At 42.0% G+C, this 27,499-nt stretch overlaps 1 protein-coding gene and 1 long non-coding RNA gene across 3 annotated transcripts in view; one reads left to right on the top strand and one right to left on the bottom strand.

The window, feature by feature from the left end:
* Window positions 1–929: 929 nt before the first annotated feature.
* On the bottom strand, window positions 930–14,147 carry LOC138683748 (uncharacterized). Its single transcript, XR_011323177.1, has 4 exons — window positions 14,053–14,147; window positions 9,335–9,502; window positions 7,015–7,111; window positions 930–2,510 (listed from the first exon to the last, which is right to left on the bottom strand). It is a non-coding gene; the product is annotated as an uncharacterized lncRNA (long non-coding RNA).
* A 565-nt stretch (window positions 14,148–14,712) lies between these two features.
* The window catches only part of EMB (embigin), a 29,233-nt gene continuing 16,446 nt past the window's right edge, over window positions 14,713–27,499 (top strand). The window contains exons 1-4 of one of the 2 annotated variants that reach the window (XM_069777687.1): window positions 14,713–15,234; window positions 20,168–20,254; window positions 22,431–22,520; window positions 26,284–26,382. In XM_069777687.1, the coding sequence (XP_069633788.1) occupies window positions 15,147–15,234; window positions 20,168–20,254; window positions 22,431–22,520; window positions 26,284–26,382 (364 nt within the window). In that variant the 5' untranslated portion in view covers window positions 14,713–15,146. The remainder of the gene's footprint in view (window positions 15,235–20,167; window positions 20,255–22,430; window positions 22,521–26,283; window positions 26,383–27,499) is intronic. The other variant, XM_069777686.1, reaches the window with a different exon arrangement.

Genomic DNA, 27,499 nt, shown 5'->3' with positions numbered 1-27,499 from the left:
CAAAACAAAGAAAAAATATTCACAAACAATGCCAAATAGGTACAAAAATAAAAGCATTGTCTTCATGCTTGGACCTGGGACAGAAGGGAGTCTGTTAAAAGGGCAAAGCTCTGAAGAGTGTCAGGACAAGCCTGAGGGACAGGGAAGAGAAAAGACAATCCCTTGTTGAGGGAGAGAAGTGTGAGCCCTGAGAAGATACAAATAATGACATACTACAAGCATAAAAACATAAGCAAACTGCTGACTGTAGCACTGAACAGGCCATTCTAAATTCAGCATAATGACAGGTGAGCAGATTTTCATGTGCAGGAGTACATGAATTCCTTGCTCCAACAAAATAAACAATCAAGACAAAATCTAGAACAACATTGGGATTATAAAGAGAGAGAGAGCTTGCTGCAAGCAAAGACAGGAAAAAAAGGACACAAGTCTTACTCTGAGGTATAACTTTCTCAAGTCCCAGCTTGTCTCACCATGAAGGGAAATGCAGAAAACACTGAATTTATGGAGGTTTGGGTAGGTACAGCAAGGGAAAAAAACCCAGAAATAAGTAGGTGCTGACTTTACAGGCAGGGAAAGGCATGCAAAGAAATAGCGAGACAAACAACCACTTTTTTCACAAAAGTGGTTTCCCTGGCTTTCCCACTGGTTTTGCTAGATGCTGTCTACAACATGAAGCATCTAGCACCTAAAGATATTTAAGGTGGTTGCCAAACAGTCTTAGGACCTGATGCACACTTGCATTTTTTTTTTTCCCTCTTTAAAACAGATGAAAGCTCTCAAAAGTTCCTGTGCTGAATTTTTTTCACAGTGTATTTATCACCATCACTAGAACTCTGGAATTACCAACTACAATTAGATAACTAATTGTTGTGGTTTAAGCCCAGCTGGCAACAAAGCACCACAAAGCCACTCAGTTGCTTCTCCTGCCTGGTGGGATAAGGAGGAGAAAATATAAAGAAAAGCTTGTGGGTCGAGACAAGGACAGGGAGGGATCACTCATCAGTTACGGTCATGGGCAAAAGACAGACTCAACTTGGGGAAAAAACAAAATCAATTTAATTTACTATCAATCAAATCAAAACAAGGATAATGAGAAGTAAAACCAAACCTTAGAACACCTTCCCCCACCCCACCCTCCTTCCTGCCTCAACCCCACTCCCGGTCCTCTCTCCCTCCTCCCCCCGGCAGCGCAGGGGGACGGGGAATGGAGGTTGTGGTCAGTTCGTCACACGTTGTCTCTGCTGCTCCTTCCTCCTCAGGGGGAGGACTCCTCACTCGTCCCCTGCTCCACCGTGGGGTCCCTCCCACGGGAGACAGTTCTTCATGAACTTCTCCAACGTGAGTCCTTTCCACGGGCCGCAGTCCTTCAGCCACAGACTGCTCCAGCACGGGCTCTCCCATGGAGTCACGGCCATCTTTGGGGGCATCCCCCTGCTCTGGTGTGGGCTCCTTCATGGGCTGCAGGTGGGCATCTGCTCCCCCGCTCCCCTCCATGGGCTGGGGGGGACAGCCTGCCATCTCACCATGGGCTGCAGGGGCATCCCCTCCTCCCCCGCTCCTCCTCCCCTCCTTCTTCACTGACCTCGGTATCTGCAGAGGGGTTCCTCTCACCTTCCAATCTCCTGTTCCTCTCACACCCCACTCTCCTCCCCCGCTGCAGGTTTCCCCTCTTAACTCTGTTCTCCCAGAGGCGCTACCACCGTCCCTGATGGGCTCAGCCTGGGCCAGAGTCGGGTCCGACTTGGAGCCGGGGGAGCTTCCAGCAGCTTCTCACAGGAGCCACCCCTGCAGCCCCCTCCCCCGCCACTACCAAAACCCCACCACACAAACCCAGAACACTAATGCTTTGCTTTGGTAGTTACCAGATTACAGGGATGTCCTCAGTAGCTTTTAGGCAGATATGCCAGGATTAACTTTTGCATTCAAATGTTTGAAATAACACATTTCAATTTTCACAGGGAAGAGCCAAGACATTGGTTTTTCTAAGGCCATCTCCTCATTTTCTGTTGATTGCAACAAAAGAACTCTTTGCCAACATTCATTATTCAGCATCCTCTCAGACTTTGAAGACCAGTGTCACCATCCAACCTACTATTATAATAGGCATTACAGAGATGAATAATGATTTGAAAAGTTGAGTTAATGTAAGTGTTATCAGAAATAACAGAAAAAAAAGTGTTAAAACATTTACACTTCTTGATCTAGTCACATGACCAACATTCATCATTTTCCAGCTTGCTATCAAGAGGAAGTGAGACATTGTTAGATGCAATCCTGCATACTTACAATGTCCATTTCTCTTGACTGAGGAAGAAGCAGGGGTCTGACACACACTGATGACAGCTGAAAATCCTTCTCCTTTTCAAACTTCTGTTCAAAACACTCTCTTTAAAGTTTATTTTGTTTCTTTGTGGTTGTACTAGTTCTTCACGACCATGGTATTTCTGATGCTTCTTTGAAATTCTCTGTAAGCTTAAGTGCCAGTTCTGTTTCTTTATTAGAGGTGACTGTGGAAGTAATCAATATTGAAATGCCACTCAAATCTAGGAATAAAAGGCCCCTATAAAAACACACAGCTCATTTCTTATTCTAGCCTTTCCCCTCTGTTTTGACCATAAACTCTCCACACGTCCTTTTAAACCACCCACACAATAAAGTGCTCATTTTTAGTATGTCTTGTACACTGTATTACAGCTTTAATTTTTTATGCAATAGTCAGCAGAACAATATAATGCAAGTCAGAGGAAACCAATATTTCAGCAGTTCAATACTATCAGTAAAATTCAGTTATTAGGAACATTGATGTAATGACTGTGACATTTCACTAAACATACGATTTACCACAACCAGTCTCACCTGACTCCTGTCACCTCCACTCAAAAAACCAAGATCTCCCAAAACAACCAAACATTCCATATCTTCTAGCAAGGATCAATGAAAACTTTTTACATTTAAAACTACACAGTTGTTTAGGTGTCTCCAGAGAATGATCACCTCTCCTTTTATCTTACAAGTCAGCAGTTCAAAACTAGCTTGTCTCAGCAATGAGTGAATGCTGTTGCCTTCATAAAAGTATTCAGTGCTCTATATAATGCACTATAAAGTCATGTTGCACTTTTTGAGCTTTTTACACCAAAACATTATTGCACTATATAGAGTGCAACCATATTACACTCTATATAGATAATTTTAGCACATTTAAGAACAACTAGAAAATTCACTTTTAGATATGTCCTACCTAAAAGAAGAAATAGTAAGCTCGGAAAAAGGAAAACAAGCATAGGCTGCTCATCTATTTTTGAAAGAAGATGGCTTTAAAATGAAAAGATAAAGGGACTAAATATGTAAGTGTCCAATGCGACAATAAAACACAGTAGGAATCTAGAACTGCTTGGAGACTACACACAAAAAACTACAAGAAAGTTATTTATTGCAATAGAGGAATGCTACCAGATTCTTAGCTGTGTTTAAAATAGTACCAGACATTGTAGTCCCAGGAGTTTCTCTGCAGCCTCAAAGTCAAACACGAACAAGGGAACTACCATACGAAAGTGTGTTCACAGCGCCTACTTAGCATGGACCAGCTACAAGGGCCTCAGCTCCTAGCCTGCTGGTGTCTGGTATCCAAACACAGCCTGGCTGCAGAGATATTTGCTGCCAGGCACTGCGCCTCTGTTGTTCAGAGTTGGAATTCAGGAGAGTCACAATTTACACTGAGTATCAGGGGGGAGATCATGCTCCCCTAAGAGGGCTGGCTCTACCCTTGAGAAGATTTCTAGTCATAAATACAGAGGAAACTAGATGGCATGCCAGGAGTAGGATATTCCTCTAGCTCATTAGACAGAACTGAGGTTCAGACATCCACTCGCCTAGCCGGAGTGCATAAATGTGCCCCATGTAAAGTGCAGCAGAAAGAACAAAGAAGTCAAAACAAATCCAATTTTCTTTTCTAGTTAATAATTTTCTAATAATAAATATTTATAACAAGAATTGGTGAGAAGTCAGAGAAGGGCAAATTCTGTATGATTTTAAGATGGATGTTACTCTTGGTTGCCTTTAAAAGGGAAAGCTTTTTCTTAATATATATCAGTGATTTCTGTTATACACGAGTTTAACCCACCACTGAATTGTTGCAGATATGTGCACCTTTCTCCTTGTTAGTTTAACAGCGCTTATGGATTTGAAAACAGAGACTGCGATTTAAAAATATGTTTAGTGGAAGATAGACTGTGATAAAACTCAATTTATCTCCAAGCTGAGCAGAGATCACCTTCTTCCCCAAAATAAAATAGCTGCCACCACCCATCTACTCTCTCTGCCGTCAGTGATTCCAGCATGCTGGCAAGTCAGTTCGTTGGCATCGGCAGTAAATTGCCTAGGGATAATGAGGCAGAACCTATAAAGAGGAGGTTTTCTTTCCTGCAGAGTTGTACCCCAGGGCAGGTTACTGTTTTCTGTGAAAGGAAACTAATGACTTGTCATTATCATACAAAAAGTTAATTTTGCATTGGAGAAATGTTTCCTGTTTTGCTTTAAGCCTGATTTGCATATTCCTCGTTTGTTGTGTTTTACATAAACATGGCTTGTTCTGGGTATGTCTGCACTGCCTTCCAGATACAGACCCAAACCTCCACTCAAGTCCCAGTTCATCCATGCCAGAAGTCCATGGACTCTGGGCTAGAGTCGACCATTCCTAACAGGACAGTGAATTGCACACTACCGTTTAGTATTATCCCAGGCACGTTCCTGCCTGCTCTCTGATCAATTCCTACTGACAGTAAAGCTGCCAGCTCAGAGACACTGTGAAGAACTTAATGCATGTTTCCTACAAGCCAGTTTTCTGTGCCTGTAGTTCACAACCTGATAGTATTCTACAGACAGTATTCTCCCTCTAGGTCTATGTAAGCAGAATAGTGATAAGGAAAAAAATATTATATAAAAGTAGCATTAAAGGGATGATATATTTCTTATCTCATCTTCTCCAATAAGAAATACAACTGTATTCTTCTTCATTCAGATTATACTCATATGCACAGACACAAAAAATGGCAAAAGCTATTACAGGTAGGTAATGCCAAGAGAGTAAGAAATAAACATGAAGTTGATAAACATTATTCCCTAGTTTCTGCTGTAAGAGTGAAACAAAGGCATCTGAATAAGAGACATAAAAGTGCTACTTGATAGCACTGCTGTTCTCAGTAGAAATCTTCTGGAAAAATGATTGCTCAGTTCCCAGAGAAATCCAGTCCTTTCGCGAGGTATCTCCCTTTTGTACTTTGCTTCCTTTTTAAAAGCCCAGAAGTTTAATTTTTTGAACTACAGAGGATGACTGTTTAGGACTAAATGTGGACAGTCATACTGTGAATCAGATAAGCTGCATACTTGGCATACAAACAAAGAACTGGAAACGGTGATGCTTCCGGCTTCAGTTGACTTCAGGCTGCCATTACAAGATCCTGTCTCTTTTGAAAAGCTCTGAATGTGGGGTTTTTTTGTGTTACACAATGTTACGCAGTATGTGTTTTAGGAAAAATGTAGACAGTTAAAATGTCCCCCTTTCTTCTGACATAGTTATACCACCAAAAAGTACATGAAGACATTCACTTTTTTTTGCAAAAAAAGTGTGAAATCAGGTAACTGAAAGGTCATCACTCAGCCTGTAAATGAGATTAAATTAAGTGTTGTACGGACCATATCATATTCCTTGTTACAAGCCCATCTAGAGATGGGCTTTCCTTGCAAGGATCTCTGTTCCTCTAGTAATAACACCTGTATTGCTTCTGCCCAAGACATCACAGAGCATGCTCTAAAGGTCTGCTGAAGAGTGCAAAAGTTTTCAAGAATGAATACGTAGCCTAAAGGGGAAACTGCCAAAAAGTAATAAATGCACATGAGTAATTTTTTCTCCTACTAGGAAGGAAAGATGCGATTCATGCAGTTTCAGCGGGCAGAGCAACTTGTGCAGCACACAACAGCTGTAAAAATGAGTGCACTATCATGAGAGCTGCCTTAGAACTGGTTTCTCTTTCACTGTTCAAGGATGAGGCTGCAGACAAGCTGTAGAAACAGTGATGAATTATGCTGCACTGATGAACTGGGAGGTACTAGGTGATGTCCATACCCATGTAGAACCACAGAATCATAGAATGGTTTGGGCTGGAAGGGACCTTTAAAGGTCATCGAGTCCAACTGCCCTTATCAAGATTCAGTAGAACAGTGACTAAGAAAGGCGTGTGATAAGAGGATCATGTATTTTCCAACCACTCTAATCACAGATTTCTGGCAGTGACTTCTGCAATCCAGATTTATTCTCCTGTTTTCCTACTACTAAGTTTAATTAACTTACTGTATCGAGGTCATGGTCCCTGTGTGAAGTACAAACTATTTAATATTTACTTAAAAAAGTAATTAACACCTCCACTGCCCCTGGCTTGATGCATTGTAATAGTGAGGCACGATCATCCTCAAGGGTGTATTATCAAGAGAAGAAAAAAAACTTAAAGTAATTTATAATCAATAAACTTTGTTTTAGCAACTTTGTGAGAAACTTAAATAATTTTATGAAACTTTCGCGCATGTTTAAAAGAAGCGTGTACCAGTAAGAAAGTGTAACTGAAGTTTTATTTCTGGTTTGAGTATCCCAGGACAGTTCAAATGTAGGAGTGAGCACACCACTTTTATATTAAAGCTGGACAGTTCTTATCTGTAAAGCCTAGAAAAGACACCTCTGAGAAGCATCAGCTTAAAAAATAGGGGGTTTCCTAGTTTATATACTACACTAGCTGTAAGTCCAGGAGACCTGTAACCATCAAGTTCTAGAGATTTACAAACAATCACATCCCTTGCAGAAGTCCTACAGCATAATGAACCTGTTGCACAACCGCAGTTTTTCAGGTCACTCGTACTTGAAATCTAATTTCCAACATAATGCCAATGTGTAAAAGTGCTCAAACATTCACTTGCATCAAAATCACCGTGTTCACACAGCTGTCTGCAGTCTCAGATACTCACCTTGCAATCTGTGCTGTGTGTTAGAGGGGGCAACTCAAATTCTTCCCAAGCCAAGTCCAAACATGCTGGGTGTACAAAGGGCATGGCTCGCTCTCTCCTAAAAGAAAGAGGAGTAATAAAACAGGTCAGCATGGAATGCCTCTGACTTTTTCAGTGCACGCCGAGTAGCCTTTTCTATCTATTCAGCTTTATCCTGGGGAATCAAAAAGAACTTGGCACAGGGCAGAACAAGCTAGAAAAGAACAGTCAAGTGTAACACTTTTCCTGGGTTATCTCAGGTGAGTCACTTAGTGTCTCACCGGAGTTAACATACCCACAAGGCTGATGTGAGGACAAACACATTAAATGTTGTCCAGCATGGGAATAGGGTCCACATGGAGAGATCACATGACAGACTTGTTTCAAACAGTATGAGAAATCAGATAGAGGAATATATGTCATCTAGTCAGAATAACTCAACATCCTCACAGTAGACCAATTTACAGTTTTCTCTGAAACCTTATTTTCCAGTAAATAATTATGCAACCCTTAACAATATGCTTTGTAAAGTCTTACTGATGTCAGACGTAATTATTCTTACTATTCTTATCTGAGTTATTTAAAAAAACAACAAAATTATTTTTTTCTTCTAAAAAGCTGTCTCAGTGTTACTAGCTCTAACTTATAGCTGAATTAATCAAAGTGCAATAACTACAACAAACTAATTCTTATACTAAAAACTGAAATTTTACAATACAGTTTACTATTGGTTCCAGTAACTCTCATAACCAAAAGAAGGTGAAAAGCTGCAAAGGAAGCTGGAACACTGAAGAATGAAAAACCTGAAACAAATTACAAAACCTGAAATAAAATAAACTTCATAGATTAGCTAGGATAAGTTGATATCAGTTATTGTTGAAAAACTTTACATTACCTTTGTAGATTCTTTGTAGATTTTTCAATACTGATATGTTCTGTGTGTTCTTCTCTTCATGAGGAATCTTCTTTTTTTTTTTTTTTTTGTATTGTAAGGTAAAACTCAGAGTAAGTTATCTTTGCATAATCCTTCCCCAGCTTAGTGCGTGCAGAAGTATTTGGAAATATATTAACAACTCCTGAATCAGACCTAAAAGTAAAAACTACTTATTAAGGTTCTTTTTCACTTTGAAATTCACATTCTACACACTAATATATTTTAGGCTTCTTTCACTTAAAAATACATGTATTTTTTTTCCCTTGGAAATATTGATAACATTGTCCAAGTTATATTATAACCCTGATGAATCCTTTGTGGAAATGCCTCGCAGAACAAATCTGCTGTTAAAAAGTCACCTTCAGAAGTTCATCTTTGAACCCTTCTAGTGTGACATAAGCTCAGCTGAAAAAGGCATTTTAACTCCATTATTACCAGTGTCAAATAAAATTTATGTATTAATAGGACTAAAAAGATACATATGATGACTGTCTCAGGGCCCAGTAGTTCTTCTCTCACTGGACACTTCTAATGGGGCAGTTTACAGCTCTGGATGAAAATGTTTCCCATGCAGAAGTAAAGAGTGCCTACCACTTTAGGCGTCAGAGAAACTGTAGGATTATGATACACAATCAGACTCAAAAAGCCAATGAGGGAAAATGGTTTTGTACAAATAAGTACTTCACAAATTCTAGACATGCAAAGCCTGCCTTCTGAAACTCCTTATTGCAGACAAGTAGGTTTCTTTATTAGAGTTCTGGTGGCTTTCCTTCTTTTGTCTGAACTCTGTTTGCTACATGCTGTTTCCGCTTCTCCAGACAAAGTATTTCCAGACTGGAAAATAATCAATTTCTGAAAGAAGCTCTTCCACATGCAAAGAACTAGAAATGTTTTCAGGCTTTTTGTTTCAGAATGGTGTTTTCTTTCCCACCCAAAGAAAAATATCCAAGACCACCTCTCTCTGGACCAACATACTTTTTTTTATTAAAGTACTAAGCTATTCAGTTCTGAGTATGCATCATTTCAGAAAGCATTTAAATAGTTCTGTACCTGTTGCATAAATGTTGTGTTTGGGTAAACTAAAAGCTATGAGAATTATCACTGTGGTTTACCCTGAAATTGAATTTTCTCTTTAACAGAAATAGTATGGTACAAGAAACATAGGAATATCCCTGTAACATGCAGATTCTAGGGTACATTTGCTTGCACTGTCTTAGACAGCATGGTTCTGCCAACACGTATACCGGTTCTTAAGTTTTAGGAGAGTGAATATTCACGTTCACTCAGAGTCATTACTGTTAGGTATTTCTGATGCATACAGACTCAGGGCTCTGCCTCTGTGCTGATGAGGACAGGGATGTATCTTACTTGTGTTCTGCAAAGTTATGAAGTGATCAAATGACAGCATAGTTCTTCCCACTTCAGTTCTTCAGTTTTGGCTATGATAACTCTACAGCCAGGAAAAGTGCCGAAGATTCTATCACAACTTTTGCAGTCCTTTTTCTTCCTTCTTTTTTCTGTTCCCTTCCTGGAGTCCTGTGATTTCAGGAAAAAACCTTAGCTTTCATTTAAGAGAGAAAAGAATTAAAAAGCAAAAGACTAATAAAAACTGTTTAAAAACTCGGGATTTTGAAATTACAAATAACAGTTTCAGCTACATAGCTTTCTCCACTTTTTTCCTGAAGCCCTCTTTTCTCTTTCTAAAATAATACATAAGACTAGAGGAAAAGCAATGTTGAAGGTGAAAGGATGCTGTTAGAGGTAGAGTTTCTAAAGTTTACTAAAGTTGACTAATAAATACATGGAGCGGTGTTTAACTTGAATGACTTCCCTCCACCAGGAATATGATCAATAAGGCTTAGGCCACTTTAATTGTTACTTTTTTTATGCTGTCTTATCTTCAGGATTACAAAAGTATTTCCAAAAAAAAAAATAAAAAAAATCAGAGAAACTAGGTTTGTGTCAACTACCTGGAAAAAAAAAAAACACAGCAGAGGAAAACCATGGAACAGGTCAGCAGAATGAGACGAAGTCTACACTCTGTCACCACACCCACAAAAAAACCAGAAAAGCATTATCTTGTGCAGCACACACGTTACTTCCCCTGTAGAGCAGGAACCCCACATAGCCCAACTTCAATGATGTAAACAAGCCCTGTTTCACCACGCAACTCAGTGCTCCCACTTATTGCTGCTAATAACTGAGCAAGTACAGTAGCAGAATGGAGGAGCCCTTCCTGTATAGTTTATTGTATACAAGGCCTCTCATTTTTTTTTAATCTTTGCAACAAAAGAGAAACTATTTTTAAGAGTTTGAAAGGTTGGAAAATTAAGAATTCATGAAAAAGAAAGACTTACCAAAGGTGATCTTCTTCCTGATATTAAAGCAGTAGGTGAGACTGCATGCCCTCAGCATAATTACAATTACACAGAGTAATTGTTCTGAAATTGTATTCAGATCACAGGCTGGCTTACGTTTTCCAAGTACACTACTATAATGAAAGATACAATGTCCCTCAAAGTCTGGTCTTGCTTGAGACATTTAAAATATTTTCTGCACATTTTGAAGCAACAGCTTGCAAAACAAACCCTGTGATGGGGTGGCATGCATTGGTACCACAGTGAACTCTATTTCTACATTAAACTAACAGATTGTAGGAAATTTTAGCTGTCTGTACATAAGGTTTCAATCTAAATTGTGTTTTAAACAAAATACTGTTTTTTCATTATATTTTCCAATAAAAAAGTCAGTTTTGTTCAGGCTTTGGAGGGGATGGAGCAGGGGTGGCACAGGCAGAAAGACAGAACAAACTGTTTGCCAAAAATCTTACTTGGCTGACTTTCTGGTTGCCAGTTCCTGATGATGGTGTGTTTGTCATGCTCTTTTCCGAGCAGAGCCATGCTGCAACATCTGCAACCCTGCAGAAAATCAAACCCCACACAATAACAATCAATATTGTATCTTGTATGATCAGTATTGCCAATCTCAATAATTGGTACTGGCAGCAAACAGATGTTTAAGAAATGTGTTTCTAAAGCACTACAGCCCAAATTTTTGTTTCATCAACAGCTCAGATCTTAGAACATGACATCAAACATTTGATAAATGGCAGAATTCTCAATAGAGATTATATGCTTAATCTTGCAAACTGCCTTTGAGGAGGTGACAGGAGATACTGGGATTTACAGCCACTCAGCAGGATGCAGACATTGCAGAGTAGGCAATTGCAGAGTATGCAGATTGCATAATCTGGCCTGTAATTTTAAATCCAGCCAAGAGGTCAGTTTAGTTAAATCCTTCAAAGAAAGCAAGCAAAGATAAATGTTTCAGGAAGACAATAAAATTCCATTTTTTAGTCTTGTACTAGCATTCAATATATTGCTTTGGCTCTCAAACACGTGCATTCTGCATTGTTTTTTTGTTTTATTATTACCTGTTACCACAGAATGGGGAACCCGTGGAGAAGTTGTGTAGCATCTACTCTGGCACATCATTCTGATAGCAGTCCATAGATTAGTAACACATTATCTCCTGGCCTTGCAAAATTATCTCCTGGCCATGCTTGCAAGACATTTCTGAAAGAATTCTAAATTGTTTCTCCTATTTCCCACTGTTTATTTTCATGCTTTTCCAATTAAAAATTTCACACCCATAAACAAATGTCTCCTCATTAAAGTTCCTTGAATGTTAGAAAAACCTAGCTAGAGTCTAATAAAGCCTGATGATTCAGCTTCAGATACTGAAAGCTGCTAAGCACCATCCCTGAAACATACCCGAACTGCCACCTCAAAGATTTCAGTCCCTTTTGACTGTTGCTTCCTTTTCCCAGTTCTTCTCACATATGTGTTAGATACCTTTTCACAATTTCAGTGGATTTTATAAAAAGCAAACCTCCAGCCAAGGAAACTGCTGGATCAGGTATGTCCTTTGGTTATTTTACTATTTTAGTTATTAACAGAAATAAATGAATGCCAAAGACGGGGCTTTGAGAACATAGACTTGGTTGTTGGAGAAAAAGAGCTGTTGGAGAAAAAATTATCATCCAGATTTTTCTTGCACCAGTAATCAACATGTCATAGCAATTTTCAGAGTTTCATTTACTTTCCTTCTACCATGAAAAATTTTGGCAAAGATCTTCCAGATTAATAAACCAGCAATTTGCCTTTATCAGAGGTTTTATTAAATATAAAAATTTTCTTATAAGCCAGAGTATGGTTCAACATACGAATCCTTGTTCCAAAACAACTGTCACGTTTGCCAAGTAATTACCATGTGAGAATAACTCAAAGTTTCTCTCTGGAAGTGAGAGAAAAGAATTAGCTCAAAAAAGAAGAGGAAAATATACTGGATGTAAAATTAATAGATGGAACAGATTAGTCGTCGTATGTAAAATTTACATAGAGATACTTTCCCTGAAATTCCTAATTACCCACCAGTGTTTCCAAATGCAAGCAAATATGACAGCTAATTTTTTTTAATATCCTCAATATTCTACTTTCTCATAGCTTGTTATCACTAACCTTATTATTTCTGAAATCTTTCATTCCTATGCTTTCAATGATCTACCAAATCCAGCAGCAGTACTTGGGGAATAATCTAGTACTAGCATATTATTATGGTAAGGCAAACTCTGGAGCACTGAAACCCTTAAAGGGCTGTTTGGTTCTCTGCTCGATCAGTTCCTCTAAATTCTGCTTCCTCTTTGCCTCTCCCCCTTCCATTGCTTTGTGGCTTCTGTACCTCATACCATGAGTATAGGAAACAGCTCCCTCAGGAGTAGTTTAATAATTGTTTTCCTCCCATTCATCATTAGGTAGGTGTGGGTTGTACCATTAGCAGATGACAAGCCCTGAAGAAGAGCTGAGAAGGAATCCTGCAAAGGTATTCATCATGTCTTCAGACTGCTTTGATGCTCTACCCAAGACGACTTGGTGGGAAAGACAGAAGCCAGTCCTATACAGGACATAGTGTCAAGTCACTCAAAACAAATCATCTCCATTAGAACCTCTACAATTTCCACTGAGCAAAAACTGATAAAGCTACAGCTAGGTCCTACATCAGACTGTCTCGTCAGCTCCATTCCTGACAGCTGGCAGAGTGTAGCCATAGATTTCTACATTGACTTGCCCCACGCTAACCCATCCATGTGATTTCCAGGTGGATAAAATCTTCCTCACCAAAAGGTACTGCATACCCAACTGCTAAATCAGGTGAACATGTTTTCTTTTCATCCATTCCAGGGAGAGCTAACTGGAACTACAAACCAGCCCCTTCATATCTGAAGGCAGTCGACATACCCTTTTCTTCCCCCTACCCTCCCCCCCCTTCCCCCAAGAGGTAAGTGTCTTCAGGCCTAACTGGTTCAAATAAAACAGCTTTCAAGCTCCAGCTGATTTTTTTCCCATTAAAAGCTGAAGATGTTCTGCCATTCCTAAACAGCCTTATCTGACTTGGATTCTCTCTCTGAATGCCATCGCCCTGTGCAGTTGTAGCAGGCTAACAGATTAATGAACTCTGGGTGTTCGATCTCTCCTTAAAGCACGCTGGTACTGTCTATCACACCATGCCACAGAACTATAGGTTGCAGCTAAATTTCAAAAGCAGTGGATTTACAGCTGTATAGGCATCACTGTGCATTGACTACTCATATATATGACTTCCTACATTTTGTACGTGAGCTAACCAACCTCAGAGCTGGAGCACAGAAGACTCTATCCCATTGCTCCAAGTATATGAAAGGCATTCATTCTTTCAGCAACAGAAAAGGCTCCTCTCTATACATGGTCCCATTTAGCCAGCAGGAATCCTGAGTCTTCCTGTGACAGACAGTAAAGGCTTAATGAAACAATCCTGTTCCCAGTCTTTTACCATGAGTTATACTTATGGGGAGATTTTATGATGGCCACTGTACTGCTACTGGAGGACACGGATGGCAGCATGAATATATGCCATGCTGGAAAAATCAACCCACAGGGTATTTGACTTAATCCTGCTCCAAATAAACTCCTACACCTCTGCCAGCAAGGGAGAGCTAAGATGATGTAAAGGCTTAGTTGCAGTGACCTTTTCGCACTGTTGATACAAACCTTATACACAATTCAACTTTTGCGTTAGCTGAAGTAACCGCATCTTAATAGGAAGGAAGAAGCAGTAAGCACCCCATCGTGGAGACTCTCCTTCAGAGAATACCACCCTGCAAAAATCCAAATTCAGTTATCAGTCAACCAACAGAAATGCACAAATATTTAGATATATGAGTGGTTTACTATACGAGTACTTATACATACAAGCTGAAACAGTCTAAGCAACTAAACTGTGATTTTAAAGGCACCAAGCGGTAGACAAAGTCCCAAGATGAGTTTCTTAGAAATGGTGCTCCCTGGGTATTGCTGCCCAAGCCAGGAGATTGATCAAAAAAAAGAGATGTAAAAAGCCGGCAGCTCTCATACAGTATAACCCAGCTGGCCCTGGAGCCACTGACCCTCAAAGCTGGGCTCTCCAGAAGATCACCAGCCAAAGGGCAGAGACAGGCTGCGCTCTGCCCGAGGCAATCTTCTCTAGGCAAACCCTTCCTTTCAGAGCCAGCTGCCTCCGAGGGTCGGTCGAGCCGAGGCAGTCCTGCAGCAACAGCTGCTTTTGGCCAAAACCACGACACGACACGACACGACACGACACGACACGACACGACACGACACGACACGACACGACACGACACGACACGACACCCCTACGCGCTCTGCCCGCTTCCAGGTGTCCCCGGCCAGGCTCCGAGCCGGGCCGGCTGGGGGGGCCCCTCTCCAATTAGCCACCGGTGCTCACCCACGCCCTTCCTTCCTCCCGCCGCATAAAGCCCGGCGGGGCCGCGCCGGCGGCCACCACGCTGGCGGCGGCACGTCCTTCCCCTGAGTGAGGAGGAGGAGGAGTGAACGGTGGTGCCTGCAGCGGCTTCCCGGCCTTTTCCAGCCGGTCCGTGCCTGACGCTCGCCCCGTTCGTGGATTTGGGGCCGCTCTGTTGTGGTTTTGATCCCCGTCGCAGCTGCAGCAGCCGGCTCTCCCGCAGAGCCGCTCCGGCCCGCTCGAGGCTTCCTCAGCCGCCGCCGCCCGCGGGCGGTGCGGGGCCGAGCCGAGCCAGCCGGCGGGGGGAGAGCGACACTGGGAGTGCGGCGGCGGCCGGGACACCATGCCTGCCGCCTTCTCCGCGAAGCGCCCGGGGCGCCTGCCGCGGCTGTTGCTGCTCTGCCTCTGCCTCTCGGGCGGGAGCCCCGCAGGTAAGCGCTCCCTCGTGTCGCGGGCTGGGCCGGGCCGGGCCGGGCCGGGCGGCTGTCACGCCGCGGACGAGGGCTGTCCGCCCTCGGCGTCGGGGTGGGCTGGGGCGAGGGGGGCAGGGAGGGCACCGCCTGGGAGCTGCGGCGGAGCAAAGGTCCTCCCTGCCCCGAAGCATCCCCCCGGGGAGCCGGGGCGCGGTGGCCCGGTTAGGTGGCCGCCTCAACGACTGAGGCGTTTCCTCTCCTCAGCGGCCCCGACCGGGGTCGGAGCTCCCCAGCGCTGCCTCCTCCCCGGCACCCGCTGCGGGGGCGGCTGCCGCCCCGGCCTCCCCCTGCTCTCTCGTCTTCAGCGTCAAAGAAGCCTTCGGGTTTCTCGCGGGCCTGCTGGGAAGTGGGGATGCCCTCGCCGCTGTCCTCTAAGGAGCGGTAACGCGGCCGTTAGCGTCGCCTCCCCGCGTGTCTGACCGTGCTGGTGGGCAGCAGGCAGGCTGCGGTGCTGAGCCGCATCCCGCCGTGTTCGGTGCTGTGGTCTGACGCCGTCTCCCGCTTTCTGCCTCGCAAACGGGAGGATTTATGAGCCCGCAGGTGCGGGGCTTGGATGCTGAGGCGTAGTATTCTATGGCTGCCCTGTCCTTATCAAGTAAAGCATGGTTTTAACCTTGAAAAAACTCAAATCGGTAAAGCGTCCATATGCCTGGCAGGTTGTGAGGGATGTTCCTGGGAGGATTGTCTGTTGCATTTCTAAATATGACACTGACAATCCATGGAGGAAGAGGGCCTTCAGCCTTCTGGGGCCTGTTCTTCCTCTAGTAGTTTTCAGTGGTCAAGGAGCAGGCCAGCCACTCCTAAGGAAATAAGAGCTTTTTTCTAAAGCTAGTGGGTTTCTGTTGTTAGTCCCTGTTTATGAAGCATCACAGAGTAGTACAGAATGGTAACAGAAGGAAGTACCAGATTGCTGATGTGTGCTGTGCAAGATGTGATTGTTGGAGCGTGTCTTGCCGAGGCTGAAAGTTCTGCCAGCGCATATATGTGAACATTATTGCTGTGGCTTTAATTAACCATCAGTGGTTTAGCTGCATTTTCAGCGTGCGATATGTAAGTAGTTACATGTTTGTTTGTGCCTCTGTTGGCCTTCCTAATACTGAGAGGAGCAATACTGCTCCTTCAGTGATGATAACTTCTGTAGAATTTGTAGTAGTTTCACATAATGTGAAAGGACAGAAGTGTTTTGCAGTTCTCAAGGCTTGTTTAAAATACTGCTCTGTAGTTCTTAAAGCTCCTTTAAAATATATATGTGTATTTATGTACACACACATAAAACTTGAAGTCCTTTCTAACAGTTTATTTCATTGATCAAAAAGTTTTGTGACTTTAAATGGCCTGATATTTGTAGGAACATGTGAGTCATATTATGGCAAGTTAGCCATGTGATATTTATTTTTGATGAATTTTACTGCCGAAAACCATACCTAATGGTGGTTGAAGCAATTCTAGGTTTATATAAAGCCCTCAGTGAAATAATATCCTCTTCTGAAAAAAAACCCACCAAAACTAAAAAACCCAAACAAAAAAAAATTTTCATGATGATTTAAATGTAGGAAGAGTATTTTACTTTTGCATTGGTTATTAACCAAATGTGCAAAAAGCTAGTCAAGCACAGGGACTAGCTGCACAGGTGCAGCAAGGAAGTTCATGCTCCCTTGGAGGGAGGAGAACTAAAACTGCCTTCTAGTGAACTCCAGAAACAGTGTGCATTCTGGAGATGTGGGAGTTCAGCAGGTTTCTTCAATCAAAAGAAATGCTCGCAGTGAAAGTGACCGGAGGGAGTACTAGGTGCACAAGGACTAAGTTGCAGAAAGGCAGGTTGCATAGCCTTCTGCAGGTGGTCAGGCAGATACCACAAGAGGCCTCTTAGATTTTTATTTGGAGATAAGCAGCTTGAGAAGAGTTCTAATTATTCTGTTAACTTTATCTTTTAGTCTTGTAACTATTTAGTTATTGTTTTGAAAAATTTAAGCCATCACTTATTCTGTATTGAGTTGAGGGTAATTTCTAATTAAGTATCACAACGTTGTTCTTCAGAGTTTGCTGCTTCATCTGGTTATTGTTGTGGTTGCCTAATTTAGTTGCAGTGTGTGCTGCCAGATTCCTTTAGGAAAAGCAAACTCAGTATCTCATCTCTCAGCTTCTTCTTCTAAAGATCCAAGGAGTTATATGAGTAAAGGATACACCTAATTTCTTACAGACTTTGCTTCCAGGTTGGATTTTTCTGGTTTGCCCGGAGGGAAGGTCTTCTATCAGGGCATTTGAAAGTCCTTCATGTGGCTCCTGGTGCCTCAGGAGAGCTCAGCCTGCAGCTTTTCCCTTTTCTAGGGGCACTAAGAGGTTCTGGCAGCTGATGTTAGATGCTACTGAATGCTTGTGTGCTTGCATAGAGTATAAAATTAATGTAATGTCAATTAATTTAATATCAAACATTAAATGAATGTTGTTAAATTCAACCAAATTCTATCTCAACCTTTTCCTATTCAGCTACTTTTCTGGCTGAAAAAGAGAGCGAATAGATTTTAAAGCCTGAAATTGCTCTGGTGATGACGAGTATGGTACATCTGCACTTTATCCCCCAAATATTGGCTGCAGTAGGGAGCAGAGGTAAGGCAGAAGAATAAGGGAATGACCTCATACTCTCTCATCTACTCCTTCCTGTGTAAAGATCAGGGAACAAGAACTTGGCAAGCTACCACACTATTGATTAAATCTAATGCAAATCAGTTGTAGGCTAAGGCATGCAGCCATGACTCAATAGTTTCAGAAGTTATTCCACTTGACTTGTTTACATCACTGCCTGGCTTGATGACACTAATCATGCAGTGCTGGGTCATCTTGATCTCTGATGCTATTCAGCAGGTGTATATGAGAGGAGAAGAGCAGTGCAATGTTATATCTGTGCTGTGTAGTTTGACATATTAGACAGATAAGAGCCAAGAATTGGAAGCAGTGGTGACTAGAAATAATGCTACTTGACTGCTTTCCCTGGGTATGTGAATCAAGGAAAAAAGCCAAGATGAGAACCCTGTTAGTATGCAAACCACATTGTAGGTTATCTGCCATCCTTGCGGAGAGATAACAGAGCTGCTGTACAGCTTGGCACTGGCACCTTCTAAATTTATCATCTTTGGGGATTTTAATTACTGTGCAGGTGATGCATCTACTAAGCTGACACAGTCAGGTGATCCATGACATCCTTAGAATGCCTCAAGATGCTGCAGATATAAAAATTCATGGACCTTTCTTCAACCTTACCATGAATATCGGATGCATAATAGCTCTCCCTGCTCTCAGCACCTCTGTCAGGCAGAGAATAAGACTCAGTCTTCTTACTGCCTGGGTCATAAGCCAGCAGATACTCAGACAGAACAGATTTCTTAAGTTCTTTGCCTGGGTGAAGGGCTGGGAGGGAACACTTGGCTGTGGGACCAGTGGACCGGTATGAAAAAGTAAAAAAAATTAAGAGCCTGTTGTTAAGAACCACTAATGCTTAATTTTTTTAATCATATCCTCCAAATACCTTGTTTTATTCTTGATCCGAACTGGTTGAAGTACGATAGGCAGATTGAGAAAGCAGATGATGCAAGCTGGACATGACTGACATAGTCTGGAGTAACTGTGTGCTAGAGGTGCCAGCAGGAGAGTCTGTAGGTCATCTATGCCCATAGTGCTGAAATGGGGTAGGAGTGTTAGTAGTGTTGTTCGCTTGTAGGCAGGGTGCTGACTTCACCTTCTGCTGAAGGCACACAGTTCTCAAGAAGTTTGAACACACTTGAGGTATGATGTAGCTTTCCACTTTTCATCTATGCTTGCTGCTGTCTTGGATGTCTAGCAGAGCTTACTACCCCTCCCAGACTTCAGTTACAACTGCAAGACATGTTATCTTTTCTCTGTGTAACTACTGGCCAAATAGTTTAAAAGCTACTAATGTGAGATTGCTGAGAGTTTGAGGAAGAGTGTGTCTTGCTGCTATGTCAGTAGAATATGTCCTGGAATATCTAAGCATGTGAATTACCTAAGCAATGTTTATTTTACACTAACTAGTTCTGCTACCCAAATGTGGGAACAGAAAGGAAAGAGCAAACATCTCGGTTTTTATAAAACATCTAGGGACCTTGAATTCTTAATAGAAGAGTGATACAGCAACATACTCAAACTAAGCAAGTCTTCTTCCTCTTCCCCTGCTGTCCTTTCTCTAGTCAAGCACATAAAGCAAAACTGTAGAGTCTTGACTGGCTCTTACACAAACTGTATTATAGGAGCAGAATCAATTTGCAGTGGTGTTAAGGAAAATGGAAATAGTCATTAGTATTACTTGGTGAAGTCCATGTTTGACACAGAGGCCTTTTGTTTTGCTCACCAGGGTGATAATAGAAGGAAAGGAGGTTGTTCACTGCATCACAAAACAGGCTAGACGTGTAAGGTTGTAATGAGGTCCTTACTCTTTTAGTGAATCTGCTAATCTATGTTTAAAAATAACCAGCTAGTGTCAGTGTCATAAGCTGTAGTAGTCTAAGCCCACAAACAAGACAGGATTTGAGTAAAGTATAACTTTATACAGGTTATAAAGTTTATAGGTCTGCTGGAATATTCTGAAGAATGGCTTCGCCTGACTACAGAGTAACTACAGGAAGAGATCTGTATACAGAAATTAGAGGTCAAATAAATACTGCCTCTGTTCTTTAATCTTTTCTTGCCTAAAATAAGCTAAAGAACTAATGAAAAGTAATTCTTGCACATTTTGCTTCTATATGCTCAGAACTTGAGGAAAAAAATGGAGGTGGTAGGCTGAGGTGAAGAGGTTCTGTTTGAATTCTTCTCATGAATGAAATGCTTCTTAGTTCAACTCAGAGAATAAAGTTTCTTTAAACCCTTTTTTCCTTTTTAGATGCAACTATGACAACACAAGATGCCAGTCAGTCTCTGGCAAGCTCTTTGACTAAGATGCAAGCTGGACTTACTGAATCATCTCCTGGTAATTGTTTTATTTCAGCACACCTAAAGCTATAATACTTTTTCCTAGTGATATTAAGTCACCATATAGAGTTTACATTTTCATACTAAAGTCTTTGGAAATAAGATTGTGACTTCTCAGAAGGAACAGAAGTAAATATATCATCTATGCCTTTTGAAGTTACTGCAAGAGCTTAAGAGTTGTAAGCATCTCAATGACTGTGGAGAATGCTATCCAACTGCCAGTTGTGTGTTCTGTTGCCCTTATGCATATATGCCATAAAAGCAGGCAATGACCCTGGAGGTGGGACAATTCCCAAACTAGAACCATTGCAGGAGGTTCTGTTCTGGCCACTAACACCTGACAATTTTCCATGTGAGGAGTCCTTATGCTCTTGTGTTAGTGAAAGGTATAATAATGCCCTTGTATCACTGTGCCTGCTAGCTTCATCTATCTATTTTTTTTAATTATGGATGTGTTAAAACCTTCTGTTGTCCCCACACTTTATTCACCATATTCTGGATCTTAACTGTGGTTTTGATAGGGAGCAGAGAATAGGTTCTAGGCAGGAGAAGAAACCAGTGGTTGTTGATTCCACCCCTCCTTCCTCCATAAAGATTAGAGAAGCAGGAATTCAGTAGTGTACCAAAGCTCATGTTGATTAGTGCAAATCAAACATGGGCTAAGTTACATTTATACATGAACTCAGACAAGTTCTGACAAGTTATTCCATCTACAGTTTTGTCGTTGGAGAGATAATGCTACTTACCTGGTGTTCGGAGCTTTTTCGCGCAATGTGTGTGGGAGCTAGAGGTAGTGCAATAGCTAATAGATTCAATAACTCCTTCCATACATAAACACACATATACATGTCAGCTAAAATACACAAAGTATTCCTATAATATGACTTCATCTGACTATTTTCATTTGATATGTGAATTAAGAAAGTCAGTATGAGGATCCTATTAGTGTACAAGACACTTTAAAGATTGTCTAGTTTTTTCTGGATGGATAACAGCTACCATATGAACTTGCACTGGTGCCTTCTGAATGTATCATCATGAGGGGTTTCAGTAACAAACCAGGTGATGCGTGTACTAGACTGACATAAACTTAGGTGATCCATGACAACCCTGGCATGCTGTCAAGGTGTTTGCACACACAGACAGAGGAAGATTCCCCAGAACTTTCGGCCTTCATGTGTAAGGGTAAACACTTGGACTACTTTATTTCTCCATCAGGCAGAGATCCAGGCTTGCTTGTGCTCTTCTGTACAGTAGAAGGACTCACTGTCTGGTGCTAGGAGACAGCTTTATAATTTTTTTTCTTAAAAAGCCATTTTAGACTAGTAGTTGAGACTGACAACAGTCTGTCATCAATCACCAAATGAACTAGCCTGAAGCTCTGTTCTTCCACATTGTCCACCTTCATATACAGGTTTATTGTTCTTAAACTGGTTGAAGCATGAGGGAAGGTATGGAAGTGCAGATGGAACAAGCCAGGCAAAAGGCTGATTGCCTGTAGCGTAGCATTCCTTGTGTTGTGAGCTGACGTTGATAAAGAAAAACACTGCTTTGTGGAACAGGCCAGCAACTTGGAAAACGTGTGGTATGTCTGCTTGTGCTTGGTCAGAGACCTATAGACGCAAACCACTAGCAGGGACCTCCTTCAGCACAGCTCGATTCTCTCAACTGTAGCCAAGAGGCATGTGTTAAAGAACTTTACCTCAAAGTTCACTATTTTATGCAGGAAAAGAGGAGGAGTAACTCTGAGAGATCTAGGCTTTCAGAAATACTATTTCTACTGCATAGTGATCAACTCTGCCACCCAGTGCTTCTCTCAGTGAGAAGACTGAAGCTTTAGCCCAATTTTCTCTTTCCAACTGTGACTGGGAAGCTTTTCAGTCCATGGACAGGAGAGGTAAAGAAGCCCCTCTTCTACAAAAACTAGACTAATTTTCTCCTATAATGCTGTATGATTGGGCAGATTCTATCCATAATTACTGTTTATATATTTCTGAAATGCATTATAAAGTAATGGACAATAACATTACTTTGCAAGCATGTAAAACATGTGGCTTAAAACATTTAGTGTATTGTGTATACCATGGCGGAGGAAATCTCTATTTCTTTGGTTTCATCACTAAATAAAAAGGAAATTAACTTTTTTGTAACAGGCTTGTTTTCTCACCTTTCAGAGCCCATGACAACTATACAAACTGCCAACTGGCCAACTCAGGGGAGCCCTTCAGATCATTTGACACTTGGACATAATGGATCTACACCTGGTAAAAGCAGTCACATGTTGTCTTCTACTTCAGTTGTTAAATCTTGGTTATCCTAAGGTTCTACCTTGGTATTTTCTAATCAAGTGGTTATGGAAGATTTATATTAGTTGATAATTACCAGGACAAACAGTTTGATGTTTAAAGCTGTATAGAAAGTAACTGTGGAAACTGAAAAAATGAAAATTACTTTAACTGTATTGAAAGGACCTTTCCTTTAAGCATAATTTCTTACATCTCCCACAGTGTGCTTCAGTTTACTGGGAACTTGTATGCAGATAGTACAATACTAATGAAACAATTCTGTGTGTAGATGTGGAAGGGTGATGCTTCCTCAGCTACATCTGTTGTTTAAGCTGTAGCTTATTAATTTGCTTTCTTGCTCTGTTCTTGAAATGCACAGAGCATGAGAACAAGTATAGCAGTGGGAATCAACTGTTTATACTTGGAGCTGCCTGCCTGATAGCTGTATCAAGCTTTGTAGAACTTTAGAAAGGTAGTCTGAATAGTATGCTATCCACAGCCCTACAGAAAAGGGATTTTGCTGGCCATATTAAACCTTTTAAATGTAGAATCATAGAATCATTTAGGTTGGAAAAGACCTTCAAGATCATTGAGTCCAATCATCAACCAAGCCCACTAAACCATGTCCTGAAGTGCCTTGTCACCTCCTGAGATGGTGACTCAACCACTTCCCTGGGCAGCCTGTTCCAATGTGTCAACTCTTTCAGTAAAGAAATTTTTTCTAATATCCAACTTAAACCTCCCCTGGCACAACTTGAGGCCATGAGCTGCCAGCTTCTCAAGGAGTATGCCATGAGAGACAGTGTCAAAGGCCTTGCTGAAGTCCAGTTAGACAACATCCACAGCCTTTCCCTCATCCACTAGGCAGGTCACCTGGTCATAGAAGGAGATCAGGTTGGTCAAGCAGGACCTGCCTTTCATGAACCCATACTGACTGGGCCTGATCCCCTTCTTATCCTGGACTTGCCATGTGAGTGCTCTCAAGACAAACCATTCCGTAATCTTCCCCAGTACCGAGGTCAGGCTGACAGGCCTGTAGTTCCCCGGATCCTCCCTCTGTCCCTTCTTGTAAATGGGAGTCACATTGGCAAGCCTCCGGTTGTCTGGGACCTCCCCTGTTGACCAGGATTGCTGATAAATCATGGAGAGTGGCTTGGCAAGGACCTCTCCCAGTTCCCTCGGTACTCTTGGATGGATCCCATCTGGTCCCGTAGACTTGTGAGTGTCCAGATGGTGTAGTAACTCACTATTTCCTCCCGGATTATGGGGGATATATTCTGTTTTCCATCCTCGCCTTCCAGCTCAGGGGGTAGAGTACACTGAGGATAACTGGTCTCACTATTAAAGGCTGAGGCAAAGAAGGCGTTAAGTACTTCAGCCTTTTCCTCATCTCTGGTGGCAATGTTCCCCTCTGTATCCATTAAAGGATAGATATTCTCCTTGGCTAACTCTCTATTGTTAACATATTTGTAAAAACATTTTTTGTTGTCTCTTACGATAGTGGCCAGATTTAGTTCTAGCTGAGCTTTTGCCTTTCTAATTTCCTCTCTGCATGACCTAACAAGATCCCCGTACTCTTCCTGAGTTGCCTGCCCTTTCTTACAAAGATGGTAACCTCTCCTTTTTTTCCTGAGTCCCAGCAAAAGCTCCCTGTTCAGCCAGGCCAGTTGTCTTCCTCTGCAGTTCATCTTGCCCCGCATGGGAATAGCCTGGTCCTGGGTCTTTAAGACTTCCTTCTTAAAGAATGTCCAGCCTTCCTGGACCCCTTTGCCCTTCAGGACTGTCTCCCAAGGGACTCTCTCAGTCAGTGTCCTGAACAGGCCAAAGTTTGCCCTCTGGAAGTCCACAGTGGTGGTTTTGCTGACTCCCCCTCGTTACCTCACCAAGGATCGAGAATCCTATCATTTCATGGTCACTAAGCCTGAGACAGCCTCCAACCACCACATCTCCCACCAGTCCTTCCCTGTTTGTAAACAGTAGGTCTAGCGAGGCTCCTCCCCTGGTTGGCTCACCTACCAGCTGTGTCAGGAAGTTATCTTCCACACACTCCAGGAACCTCCTAGACTGTTTGCTCTCTGCTGCGTTGTATTTCCAGCAGACATCCGGGAAGTTGAAGTCCCCCATGAGAACAAGGGCACACGATTCTGATGCTTTCCCTCTCATCATCACCCATAAGCACTCCACCTTGTCATCACAATCGTGTAGCTCTGTACAGTCAAAACACTCCCTAACATAGAGAGCCACCCCACCACCTCTCCTTCCTTGCCTATCCCTTCTGAAGAGCTTATAGCCATCCATTGCAGCACTCCAGTCATGGGAGTTGTCCCACCATGTTTCCGTGATGGCGACTAAGTCATAGCTAGCCTGGTGCACAATGGCTTCCAGCTCCTCCTGTTTATTGCCCATGCTGTGTGCATTGGCATAGATGCACTTGAGCTGGACAGCTCTTGATTCCACCCCCAGCACTGACATGCCACCCCCAGGCTCATCTCTGGTGAGCCTAGTTTTATCCCCTTCCCCCTTCGAACCTAGTTTAAAGCCCTCTCTGACCCCCACCAACTCATGAGAGAGAATCCTTTTCCCCCTTTGAGACAGCTGGATTCCATCTGTTGCCAGCAAGCCCGGTGCTGTGTAAACCTCCCTGTGATCAAAATACCCAAAATTCCACCAATGGCACCAGCCTCTGAGCCATGTATTAATCAGGAGTGTTTTTGTGTTCCTTTCAGTATATTTCCCTGCCACTGAAGGGATTGAGGAGAACGCTACCTGTTCTCCCAATCCTTCCACTAATCACCCCACTTCCTTGAAGTCCCTTTTGGTTGCTTTTGGACTTCTCTCAGCGATCTCATCACTGCCAACCTGCACAACCAATAGTGGGTAATAATCAGAGGTCCGAACTAGACCATGGAGTTTCCTAGGAATGTCTTTTACCCAGCCCCCAGGGAGGCAGCAGACTTCCCTGTGGGATGGGTCAGGTCTGCATATTGGGCCCTCTGTCCCCCTCAGAAGGGAATTGCCTATGACAATTACCCTCCTTTTTCTTTTTTCAGAGGCTGTCAGAATGTAGTTCTCCCTTGCAGAAGGAAAGGAGTATATTTGAGGCAGATGGTCATTATTGTTATTCTTTGTGTATGGAAGGGTATTCCCTGCAGTATAACAGGAGTTTTGTGGAGCAGTGAGGGACCCTGACCATGTTCCAGTGGAGCACAAGGCATTCTTGCCCCTGCATTCATTAGAGCTGCATCCAGATTAGATAGCCTACCTTTGGCTTTCTGGCTGTGCCGTAAATTGTAGTGGCTTTGGGAATCGTGGTGTTCTGTCCTTCTGTTTCTTCTTTTTTATTGTTCTAAAGTTTATTACTTTCCCAAGCTCTACTTAAACACTGATGTAGTCCTATACAGTTCTAGGACCTACCTGTAACCTATAGGTCACTCTTCAGGCTGTGAAATAGGTAGTTATGACCTCTTTAGAGTATTGATATTCACAATTACAACATTATTTTAAATCTAGAAACTATCTTCTAAAATGGCATAATTTCTATAAGTAACCATAAAACACTGCTGCTTTAAAATTCTGGCTGTTAACACACAAGGTATATGAAAGGATCTCCACAGTAGTCAGCATTTGGCGAGCTCCTCTTTTCCCCTAAGATTGCTATAAAAAACAATTGCAATACCGTATTGACACTCTGCTGTATGATTACCTTTATAGGATATAACATATCACTTTGCTTCCCCCACAGCCTTGTTAGGTCCAGATCTTACCACACAGGAGTTCAAGCAGGCAACCAAAGAGAACATGTCTAATGTCACTTTTGTGGAGTATGAAGTACTCCTACCTGGTGAGTGTTATTTTCTCTTCCAGTTATGTTACATTGAATGCCTATGATTAAACACAATCTTTTGTATGAGTTGTAGAAGTATCTAGGATGGCAACTTCTTGATAAAGTTAAGGTGCTCATAGTGAGCATGTGATGAGCTTAGTAAAAGAAGAGATGAGTAAGTTTGCACTATTGAATATTGTGTTCTAATAACTATTTTGCAGTGGAGAATGAGATTCTTACTTTTTTTTATTAAAACCACAGGTAAAAACAACTCATAGCTATCTGTTCCCCCAAATCGTCAAGTGACAATTTCTTTGCACTAGTGAATCCTCCTGGAGAGACCACGTAAGCTAGGGTACTTGTTAACCAGCAGTTTTTTGTCAGCTTTGCAGTGTTACAGGAGTTAAAGTATGGAGAATAGGCAAGATAAGCATCTTCTTAAAATAGGTGTGAAGTTCTCAGTTGCCAAGTAATCATGTATAACTAATTTCTTGGACAACTGGAAAAACTGATCTAACTGAAATCTCTCTCAATTGGAGGAGATCAGTTAGCACTCCTTTCCAGAGTACTGGTATGATATTTTAAGGACATAATTGCACAGCATTTATGCTATATTTTCTTCTAGCAGGAGACTTAAGGTAGTGTCTATTCCTTGTTCTGGCTCATGTACTCTTGGTACAGAGGTGCACCAGATATCAGTCTTGCTACTGGTTAATCTTCAACAGCATAGGGTTTTCATGTTCCATTCATTTAAACTGTGGTTTTATTTTGAAATAATCTCAAAAGGTATGGGTTCTATTTTTAGCCAGTGTAATTAATCTGACTGTAAAACTTTTGCTACTCTGAAACCAATTCCATTTGTAAAAGTACTTTGATCATAAGTGACCTCAATAAGGTGAGTTATGCTTCGCTCATTTATTGAGCGTAATGGCTCTAATAAATGAGTTGCAGTAACTGACTTTGCTCTGCTATGAAAGACTGAGGTGTTGCACCTCTAAGTTTATCTCCAGTTCAACAGATTTTTAATATTTTGGCTGGGACTTGGAGTTCTGGGCATGCTGTTCTGCAGGCTGTAAATGTCTCTGCCAGACCCAGTGAAGTTCAAATATTCTATGGGAGAATCTGGTGCTTCCAC

Source organism: Haliaeetus albicilla, chromosome Z (genome assembly GCF_947461875.1).
Source record: "Haliaeetus albicilla chromosome Z, bHalAlb1.1, whole genome shotgun sequence".
Taxonomy (NCBI): domain Eukaryota; kingdom Metazoa; phylum Chordata; class Aves; order Accipitriformes; family Accipitridae; genus Haliaeetus; species Haliaeetus albicilla.
This window is presented reverse-complemented; position numbering and strand designations above follow the sequence as displayed.